Here is an 11,138-nt window from a genome sequence, read left to right as displayed (position 1 = left end):
TATGTGGAATCTAAAAACAACACAAATCAAATGTACATGCAAAACAGAAACAGACTCAGAGATGTAGAAAATACACTTGTGGTTACCAAAGAGGAGAGGGAAGTCGGGTGATATAAAATAGGGGTTATGTGATTAACTGATACAAACCACCAAATATAAAATAGATAAGCAACGAGGTTATACTGTACAGCACAGGGAATTATAGGCATTATCTTGTAATAACCTATGTGGAGTATAATCTGCAAACATATTGAATCGCTGCTGTACAGATCAGAAAACATTTTGAAATCTGCTCTATAACTGTGCGGTGAGGATTAAGTGGTTTGATGTTGGTAAAACTTTTTGTCATCGTTCAGTTCAGTTCAGTCGCTCAGTCGTGTCTGACTCTGCGACACGATGGACTGCAGCATGTCAGGCCTCCCTGTCCATCACCAACTCCTGGAGTTTGCTCAAACTCAGGTCCATTGAGTCAGTGGTACCATCCAACCATCTCATCCTCTGTCATCCCCTTCTCCTTCTGCCTTCAGTCTTTCCCAGCATCAGGGTCTTTTCAAATGAGTCAGTTCTTCGCATCAGGTGACCAAAGTATTGGAGTTCCAGCTTCAGCACCAGTCCTTCCAATGAATATTCATGACTAATTTCCTTTAGGATGGAGTGGTTGGATCTCCTTGCAGTCCAAGGGACTCTCAAGAGTCTTCTCCAACACCACAGTTCAAAAGCATCAATTCTTCAGCGCTCAGCTTTCTTTATAGTCCAACTCTCACATCCATACATGACTACTGGAAAACAACAGTTGTAGCTGTAATTATAAATTAGTAAAGTAAGTTGTTATGTGTGGTGATGGCAGATTAAGGAGTTAGTGATATAATCTGCCGTCTTGGAGGTAGTAAGCTGTGCTGCTGCTGCTACTAAGTCGCTTCTCTCATGTCCGACTCTGGGCGACCCCATAGACGGCAGCCCACCAGGCTCCCCCATCCCTGGTATTCTCCAGGCAAGAACACTGGAGTGGGTTGCCATTTCCTTCTTCAATGCATGAAAGTGAAAAGTTAAAGTGAAGTCGCTCAGTCGTGTCCGACTCTTAGCGACCCCATGAAGTGCAGCCCACCCGGCTCCTCCGTCCACGGGATTTTCCAGGCAAGAGTACTGGAATGGGCTGCCATTGCCTTCTCCGAATAAGCTGTGCAGTCCGGTAAATTCCTCTCCAGTAGCAGTGTGACTTTGAGCACATCCCCTAACCTCTCTGGCCTGTCTTCTCACGTGTAAAACGGAAGAATAAAAGCCAAGACCCAAGGTTTGCCCTGAAGCTTAAATGTATACTCCCCCTAAGTGCTTACTAGACGTTCTTTCCTCCCAATCCAATGGCGGAGTCATCGAACAACGCCTGCAATAATAACAACCCCAGGAAAGCAGAAGGCCTGAAACCGTGGCACCGCAAGCGACACAACTACGACCGGAGTCGAACGGGTCGCGGAGCGACGAGAGATCGCTCAGGTTCCGCAAACCATTCCGCACTTCCAACTCCGGGAGACTCGACTCCAGCAGAAGCAGCTGATGCTGGTGCATCACCCTGGCAACAGCACCTTCCGGTCTGTTGTGCCCGCCCTACCCCGCTCCACTTCCGGTTCCGGGTCCTGTGTGCTCGGCGGGCGGCTGGCCGCGGGCTTCCGGGAGGAGCGGTCACTGGGGGTGTGGTTCCGGGTGGCGGGAGGCTGAGGGGCGAGGGGTCGCTCGAGCACGGCGGCCTCGTCAGGGCTCGGCACAGCCATGGAGAGCGGAGGGCGGCCCTCGCTGAGCCAGTTCATCCTCCTGGGCACCAGCTCCGTGGTCACCGCCTTCCTGTACTCCGTGTACCGGCAGAAGGCCCAGGTCGCCCAGGAACTCAAGGTCAGTGCCCGAGCCCGCCCGGCCTCAGCCGGCCATGCCGCCCCGGGGGAACGGTGAGCCCCCCGACCTGCCGTGGGCCGGTCCACCCTCGAGGAAAGACCCCAGGGGGGAACCAGGCCCTGGGAGGGCGTCACCCGGCACCCAGGAGCCAGGATCAGAGTCGGGTCCTGTGAGAACGGCTTCCCTTCCTCCTTTCTCCCAAGTCCCTCTCGTTACTCAGAATAAACCTTGACTTCATCACTTTATTGACGAAAAAAATCTTTACTGAACACCTGCTATGCTCCAGGCGCCGAGCCTGGGTGAAACAGACAGAAATTCCTGTCCTCGTGGAGAGTGCATTCTGGTTCAGCCAGCCAGACAGTAAATCAGTCAGTCAGGTGTTGTGAGACGTGAGGATAAAAACGACAGCCTAGTGCAGGGAAGAGAGGAAATGGGAATGCTGGAGAAAGGGAGGTTTGCTCTTTTAAACAGGGCCCAGTTGAGCAGAGTCCAGGAGGATTTGAGGCGAGCGTGCAAGTGCCTGGGAGGGGAGAGCATATTTGCCCTCTAGGTAACCACTCAGCTCCTTGCTTCTGCATACTCTGCCTTTTTATTGTATGGCCATTTAAAAAATATTGCTCACTTTCCTAATGCAGCACTTGACGATTTACACAACATATTCCCATCTTGGTTTTAGTTCTGCTTCACAGTAATTTGAGGTAGATGAAATAATACCTCCAGACTGCCAATCAAGAAATTGAAACTTGGAGAAAAGGTCTGTACAGTGTCAGTTTGGAGCTTAAATTTAGGTCTTTTGATTCAGAGTGTAGAATTTTTTTTTTTCGGTTGACCACATTGCTCTATTATGAATGTGTGAGCGCCTCATGACAGATGAACCTCATTAGGTCAGAAATGGGATCTTATCCTTCCTTCCTTCTAGATTCTAACTCTATGCTTAGCAGAGAGTAGACAGTAAATATTTGTGGATTTGTTTTGGGTGAAATTTCTTTTTTAAAACAGATTAATTTCTTCGATGCCGAGCCAGGCTTTCTCTAGTTGTGGTGAGCAGGGGCTACCCTCTAGTTCCAGTGTGCAGGCTTGTCATTGCAGTGGCTTCTCTAGTTGCAGAGCACAGGCTCTAGAGCACGTGGCTTAGTTGCCTCGAGGCATGTGGGAATCTTCATGGATAAGGGATCGAACTGTGTCCCCTGCGTTGGCAGGTGGATTCTTAACCACTGGACCACCAGGGAAGTCCTGACTGAAATTTCATAATACAGCAGGGCTTAATTTGACATTTATTTGGAAGACGGATGCCTCAACCTGACACGCTTCATTATCATCAGATAATTTGTGTTGAGAGCTTAGAAACAAGTGTGTGAGTTTTGGAATGCACCTAGTTACCCGGGAGTTGAATTTGGGGTGTGAATCACAGCCTGGTGAGAGTCCAGCTGCCTTCTTGTGTGCTTAATTAAATTACTTCTGAAATGATTGGCTATGGTTGTAATTGATACTTCAGTTTCTGACTCTGAATCAGAAATCACACTGCCATCAAGTTGGCCAGAGATGGGATCCTTTGAAGCAGTGAGTGCTCCAGGATCCATCTTTGGGTGACTTTAAAAGCTTTGCCAGTTAATTCCTCAATGAGGATGAAATAAGTAGTGCTTGCCTGGGAAAACAGTTGGAACTCCTAATATCTTAGGCTCTGTTTTCTTGATCCGATTACAAAACTTCCGGAGTAGGGTTTGTGTCTTACCCTTTTGCATCTCCCATAGTGAGGGAAATGCGTATTTATTGCACACCTACTGTGTGCCAGCCCCTTGTCTGGATTCTTTCACACCTTAAGTTTCATTTAATTCATGTGAAAATCCTATGAGATTGTTTTCCCCACCTTTTGCATGTTTTGAAACTGAGACGCCAGTCAATTAAGTTGCCCAAAGTCACAATAGATGCCTTGAAGCTTGATTGAGTTGCAGGCTTTCTGACTGAATTTCATCTCCTTTCCTTCTAAAAAATTTTTAGACTATGCTGTGGTGGATACTTGACTATTTACGTGACTTTGAGCAAATTACTTCACCTCTCTGGGACACCTCTCTGAGCCTCAATTTCCTTATCTGTAATTGGGGATGATAATGTCTAACTGTAGAGGGATGGTATGAGCATTAAATGGTGTTATGCATTTAAAGTGCTTAGCAGAGTGCCTGGAATGTAGTATATCTAAGTGCTTATTTATTCACTAATTTCTTCATCAAATATTTATTTGGTGCCTGCTATGGGTCAGGCACTATCTCGGCACTAGGGGGACAGCAGTGAACAAGACCAACAGGGTGTCCTGTTGGTAGGGTCTAGGGTCCTGGCCCTCCTACACTTACAGTCCAGTGGAGGGAGGGACAGATAATAAACGAGTAAATAAACTTGAGTGTGAGTTGTTGTTACTGCGCATTGTTTTTATTACCTTTGCAGTGTACGTGGGTAATAATTCTTATTGACCTTGCTCCTGTCGTTTACTGGGTAGCAATAGCTTAAACGCCAAGGGACCTTAATACGTATCCAGTACTACCCACCTCTTTTGAGGTTGCTTGTCTGGTACCCTTAAGATGGTGTTGATGAAAATACCTGAAAGCAGGAACCGTTTCCTTCATTCATCCCTGAATCGCTGGCCCCCAGCACAGTGCCTGGTTCAGGAAATGTTCAGGGGTTTTATTAATTTTACCTTACTTTTGACACAGCAGTAACAGGCTTGATTGTTTCCCAAGCACAGCAGATTGCGATCAGAATAGGAAGGAATGGAGAACTGGGGACTGTGAGAGGAAGGCAGCAGCAGAGGTGACTGTGCTCGCCTGTTCATGAGAGGGAAGGAGGCAGAAGTAGGCAAAGTAGGATAGTGTTTAGCACAGGTTCACAAAGCCACGCCCTACAGTGCAGAGGCAGTGCTTTATTATAATGTCTGATGCAGAGCATGAACTGACAAGGGCCTGGTGATAATTATACCAACCACTGCCCAAGCCCCTACCATGTACTGGGCACTAGTTTACGTGCTTTTACACATAAACTCTTCGGATGCATGGTTCTGTGTTGTCAAGAAGAGATCAAATTACATTCAGTTTATGGTATGCAGATTGATTAGTGCCTTTAATATTTTCATCTTAGTAAGTGACAATGAAAAGGACTGTATGTTTGGTTCACTGCAGATAGTGTAGGTGGCAGCCCCACTTGAGGTGGCAGAAACAAGGCACCTGTTTTCTGGGACACAGCTTTGGAATCTGACTCTCCTTAGTCTCTTTCCTGCCTGGTTCCCTTATTCTCTCAATGTGAAAAAAAGAGTCTTTTTCTTTCTTCACTTGTTTGATTGAGCATGTGAGTATTCAACAGCAAGTCCAATCTGTTGTTTCTATTTAGGGAGCTAAAAGAATCCACTTGGGGGAAGACTTAAAGAGTATTCTTTCAGAAGCTCCAGGAAAGTGTGTGCCGTATGCTGTCATTGAAGGTATGTCTCTTTACTGGTAAAATGAAAAATAACTCAGGCTTGCAGAGTTTGGTAAAGATCTTCCTGGCTGACACTGATGTAAGCCTTTTGTAGCCTTGGGGTGGGGGTTCAGAACCTGGATTTTGGGGTTACTGCTGTTTGATTTTGAGGAAATTACACAAGCTCTCGAGCCTCCACTGCACCCTCTCTAAAATACACTGTGAAAGTAGAAGTTGATCTGAATGTGAAAGGTGCTCAGTTGTGTCCGACTCTGCAACCCCACTGACTGTAGCCTGCCAGGCTTCTCTGTCCATGGATTTCTCCAGGCAAGAATACTGGAGTGGGTAACAATTCCCTTCTCCAGGGGATCTTCCCAATCCAGGGATCAAACTCTAGGTCTCCTGCATTGCAGGCAGATTCTTTATTGTCTGAGCTACCAGGGAAGCCCAAAATATACTTTACAGGGTGATTATAACACTAAAATGATGTGATACATGTAAACTGCTCAGCAGAGTGCCCACAAAGCATAACTACTGGTGATAACATTGTCATCACTTTGATTAATTAAACTAACTCAAACTAAAAACAAAATCTAAATAACATTAAAGGAAAGGACAGAATAGTTCTTCAGAAATAAAATAATTTGTTTCCATTTAGGAGCTGTTCGATCCGTTAAAGAAACGCTTAACAGCCAGTTTGTGGAAAATTGCAAGGGGGTGATTCAGCGGCTGACGCTCCAGGAGCACAAGATGGTGTGGAACCGGACCACCCACCTCTGGTGCGTATCCTTGCTCCAGGCGCCCAAACCCCATGGATGGCCAGCTGAGAAGCTGATGTCCCGGTCCTGTCTCCACGTCTTCAAGCTCTTCCTGAAACAGGGCGGAGACCAGTGTCTCAGTGCCGCTGGTATTCTTTTGCCGGGTCTGAGGACCTCTGCCACTGCAGTCTCCTAGGCGTCTTGTCCAAATGCAGATTCCTGACCTCTGTTCCAGATCTGCCTAGATGGAATTTCCAGGATGGAGGACCTGGAGCCTGCAGATGTGCACACTGAGGGTTGAGAAGCCCTGATTGGTGGCATATGGATTGATGATTGTCAGTGCTCCACACTGTAACACGGAGCACCATTTTTCCAACTGATCCTCGGGGGGTTCGGTTTTGGAGTTTTATCTTAATTTTTATTGTAAAAACTATAATTAAAATTTAAATATTAAAATTAAAAATTCAACTTTAATTTTTATTAAGGATGCTTAACCTGCAGTGTCCTCTTTTAACAAAATTTTAAGTGTCGCACTGCAGAACCACTAACTACAGGCACAAGGCGGTACAGCAGATCCTGCACTCACTCGTCCTGTAGAACTGAAACCTTACACCTGGTGAACATCAACGCCCCGTTTTTTCTTCCCTCAGCCCCTGGCAGTCTCTGTTTTACTCTGTTTCGATGAGTTTGGCTACTTTTGATACTTCATGCAAATGGGATCCTGCGGTCTCTGTCCTGTGACCGCCTCAGTCCGCTTTGCTTAACCTCCTCCAGGTTCACCCATGTTGTCGCATGTGCTGAGATTTCCTTTTTCTTTATTTCTTGTTTTTTTTCCAAAGGCTGAATGGCATCCTGTTGTATGTATGGACCGCATTTCTAAGTTCATTCATTGATAGACATTGACGTTGTTTCGGTGCTCTTGCTGCTGTGAGTAAGCAGGGAACCAGGGAGCACGGACCTCTCTTCCAGATCCAGATTTCAGTTCTTTTGGATACAGGCTCCGAAGTGGGATTGCTGGGTCATATATGGTAGTTTTGCTTTTAAATTTTTTGAGAAGTTTAAGATAAAAATCGATGTGTTTTGACAGGGGCAAAGGGAAATAAAGAGTAGAGGTGATCTCTGATGGCCTTTGTCGCCCACTGAGGTGGCCAGAGGACCGGAAAACCTGCGCCTCCCTCTTCTGAGGCTCTGGACGAGTGCGATGTCTGTTGTCCTTTTCTCTTGCCCTCATTTCACACTTAATCCTGCCCTGGCCTTGAGGTGCTCTCCACCCCCATCTGGCTGTGAGGTATTTGTGGTCCTCTGATTTATCTTTCGTCCTCATTCCTGCAGGAACGACTGTTCTAAGATCATTCACCAGAGGACCAACACGGTGCCCTTTGACCTGGTGCCCCACGAGGACGGCGCGGGCGTGGCGGTGCGCGTGCTGAAGCCCCTGGACGCGGTGGACCTGGGCCTGGAGACGGTGTACGAGAAGTTCTACCCCTCCATGCCGTCCTTCACGGACGTCCTCGGCCACTACCTCAGCGGGGAGCGGCCCAAGGGCGTCCAGGAGACGGAGGAGATGCTGAAGGTGGGGGCGCCGCTCACGGGGGTGGGCGAGCTGGTCCTGGACCACAGCTGCGTGCGCCTGCAGCCCCCCAAGGGGCCGGGCATGCAGTACTTCCTGAGCAGCCAGGACTTCGACAGCCTGCTGCAGCGGCAGGAGTCCAGCGTCCGGCTCTGGAAGGTCCTGGCCCTGGTCTTCGGCTTCGCCGCCTGCGCCACCCTCTTCTTCCTCCTCCGGAAGCAGTACCTGCGGCGGCGGCGCGAGCGGCGGCGGGCGGAGGAGGAGTTCCGGGAGCGCGCGTATCCCGAGGAGGACCGTCCCGAGGAGGACCAGGAGGGCCCGAAGGGCGCCTGCGTCGTGTGCCTGAGCAACTTCCGGTCGTGCGTCTTCCTGGAGTGCGGGCACGTGTGCGCCTGCATCCAGTGCTACCGCGCGCTGCCTGAGCCCCGGCGGTGCCCGATCTGCAGGCGGGAGATCAGCCGGGTGGTGCGCTTGTACAACAGCTAAGGGGGGGCGCGGGGGGCACTCCGCCCTGCTTCGGGGGTGTTTATCATCTCCGGGTCTTTACAAGAGCAGTGACGGGGCCGCTGCCAGCCGCGGAAGGTCGCCTTTGTCCAGCGTGGGGGTGGCCTTTGCCAGCCCGGGGCACAGGCGCAGAACCCCGCGCCCCGCCCGGGCACGGGCCACGGGGGTGCCGCGTCCCTTCCCCGGAGCCAGGTGAGCCCGTGTGCGGCTGAGAGGAGCCCATTGCCCGAGCGCCAAAGTCTGTGGCCTCCAGCTTTTCTGTCTGTCGTCTTCTCCACGCTCCCCTGACCGGGGTGTGGGTCCCTGTGGACCTGAGCCTGAATGACTGGCCAGAGGGCAGAGCAGAGTTGCCTTGAGGAGCCTGAGAGCAGACCGCGGGGCAGTCTTCCCCTCCCTTGCTTCCCCCCCATCCCCCGGGGAAGAGTCTCCAGACTGCTCGTGTGCCCCCGTCCCTTACATGTGGCGGCCTCCCACATGTACGCAGGTGCTTCAGCATCAAGGGAGTGAATGCGGCATCTGCCCTCTGCCTAACAGGCCGGGACTCTGGTCGGAGAAAGGAGGCAGGTCACAAGCAGGGGCACTTGGAATGGTGCCCGTTCAGTGGTCCTCCGTCTCGGTGAGGACAGGGCCACTTATCTGCAGCCTTCCTGGGGTCACAGGACCTAAAGAGAGGGTGCTGGGAGCACGTGGTCCGCCTTAACTTGGAACTCGGAAGTCTGAACCGGCTGAGGGCTGGCTCTGGTGTTCTCTGCCCAGGCTGAGCTGGAAAGGTCTTAGCCACAAAGGAAGCAATAAGGATGCTGCTGTCCCAGCCTTGAGTTTTCTCAGCTTCTCACGGAGGCTCCCACCAAGGAAAAGTAGCAGCCAGCATCTTGAGGCCAGGGCCTTGTCCAGGCTAACCCTAACCCCGCCCCCGAAAGGCTCACCTCCCGAGAGTGCCATCACACCGCCCCTCCTCAGCGCCCTGCATCCCTCCCTCGTCCCGCTCGACTCCGTGAGTGCAGACAAGTGGGGGGCCGCTCTCACTGCCTCTGAGTGGCCGAGATCACTGAAGTCCCGCACACTAAAGTCACAACACTTTCTTCTCCCCCTTCCCTGGCCCTGAGTGTCCTTGCCCCCATCCCCCTTCGTGCGGGGGCGGGGGGTGCTCTCGGGGCTCACACCAGCTCTATGCAGTGTCCAGTGTGGCGGCACTAATAAAACACCTTACAACCGCCTGGGAGCCTGTTGCTTTGAACAGGAGTTGACGGCTGGGCTGACGCTTCCCTGGGAGGGATGGGGTCCTGTTTTGATAGGATGAACTGGAGACCTGGCGGCCTCTGTCCTTCCTTGGCTGCAAGGAGGTCTGGGGCTCCCCGTGGTGGGGGCAGCTTGGTGATGCTGAAAGGGGGGCTGTGTGTGGAGTGTCGGGGCAGCCTGGAAACTGCCTGCAGGTCATGCCTGGCCTCGCCCAGAGCTGTCTTTGAAGAGCTCTGTCCTGACATCCTGAGCACAGGCCGTGAGGTTTCACCTGTTGCAAGGGTGGGGCAGGTGGGCGCGGGGAACAGCACGGGGGATACTAGCGTGTGTACTCGAAGCTCTGTCCGACTTGGATTTCAAGGTGAGTTGATCCTCAACAAGACCCTGCAGGCTCTCATGGCATCTCATCCTACAAGCAAAGAAGCCAGTCCCGAGAGGGGATGTTCCCTGGGTCAAAAGCACACAACTAGCGAGGCGGGTGGTCCACATTTAAACTCCAAGCTGTTCCAGTCTCCTGACCCTCCTGCTCACCAGCGATGGGCCTCATTCCTTTGGTGTTCATAGGAACGCCCCACGAGACTCTGTTCCCCATGTTAGTGGAGGAGTCCACGCTGTGGAGGAGGAGGCAGATTGGTGAGAGCCCACATGCCCAGTGGGTCCTGTCCAGGGAGGTGTTAGGACCCTGGCTTTACATAGAGGTGTTGGGGGTGGGTGGTGGGCAGGATGGGAGGGGGACTGGTGGGGCTGACCTCGGAGCGTCTCAAAAGCATCAGCCGTGTTCTGTGTCCTCTCAGCGGGTGCTTTGAAAGAGGGTCCAGGTTATGAGGATGAATGAACTGTGTGTAGGGGTGAGTGGGGGAGGAGGGTTTGTGTTAAATCTATGAAGAGTTCTGCCCTTGGCATAGATTTCGTGAGTAAATCTGATCAAGTGATTGAAAAGCAGAGAAGGCAGCTTGCTCTTACCCCAGAGTGACTCATACCCTGGGCAGACTTGATTCTTCTGTCTTGAAGGCTCCTCCAAGGGAGTTGAGGTGCCCATTGTGTGAGACTCAGGAGCAGCACACCATCACTGCCTCGAGGTGACAGCTGCTTGGGAACACGAGCTCGCACGTACCCAGACTGCAGACCTGAGGTCCACGCGTGGTCATCGCCTGGCTGGACTGAGACTGCTCCGTGCTCTCCGTCACCCATGCAAGTCCCCGCCCTCGGTTTAAGGAGCTCCTTTCTAGCAGGCTTGAAGGGGCTTAGACTGATCTGTGGGAGGGAAGCTAGTGAAAAAGTGAAAGTTGCTCAGTGGTGTCTGACTCTTTGCGATCCCATGGACTATACAGTCCATGGAATTCTCCAGGCCAGAATCCTGGAGTGGGTAACCTTTCCCTCCTCCAGGGGATCTTCCCAACCCAGGAATCGAACCGGGATCTCCTGCATTACAGATGGATTCTTTACCAACTGAGCTATCAGGGAAGCCTGTGGAAGCTGGTGGTGGGGGACTAACCATGGGATTGTGGTGAGTTTCAATTCAACCCTTAGGCTCAGCCACTTGAATCCAACGCTGACAGCATTCGGCCAGGATGGTCTTGAATAATTGCTCCTGGTGTTTTGAAATTCTTTGTGAGATACTTGATAAGGGTGAATGCTTACAGTCTGACAAAGCGAGTATTGTTCACCCCGTTGTACCAGTGAGAACTTCCTGGTAGCGTTACAGTTTACCGTCGGCCACACATCATCACCATCCTGGCAAT

General features: G+C 51.2%; 1 protein-coding gene across 1 annotated transcript; it reads left to right on the top strand.

Moving 5' to 3' along the window:
- Positions 1 to 1,632: 1,632 nt before the first annotated feature.
- MUL1 (mitochondrial E3 ubiquitin protein ligase 1) lies at positions 1,633 to 9,393 on the top strand. Its single transcript, XM_061148078.1, has 4 exons — positions 1,633 to 1,884; positions 5,260 to 5,347; positions 5,984 to 6,104; positions 7,416 to 9,393. The coding sequence occupies exons 1-4, from the start codon at positions 1,765 to 1,767 to the stop codon at positions 8,137 to 8,139; spliced, it is 1,053 nt and encodes a 350-aa protein (XP_061004061.1). The 5' UTR covers positions 1,633 to 1,764; the 3' UTR covers positions 8,140 to 9,393.
- The last annotated feature ends 1,745 nt before the right edge of the window (positions 9,394 to 11,138 follow it).

Source organism: Dama dama, chromosome 8 (assembly GCF_033118175.1).
Source record: "Dama dama isolate Ldn47 chromosome 8, ASM3311817v1, whole genome shotgun sequence".
Classification (NCBI taxonomy): domain Eukaryota; kingdom Metazoa; phylum Chordata; class Mammalia; order Artiodactyla; family Cervidae; genus Dama; species Dama dama.
Note: the sequence above shows the minus strand (reverse complement) of the source record. Positions and strands in the feature narration are given on the sequence as shown.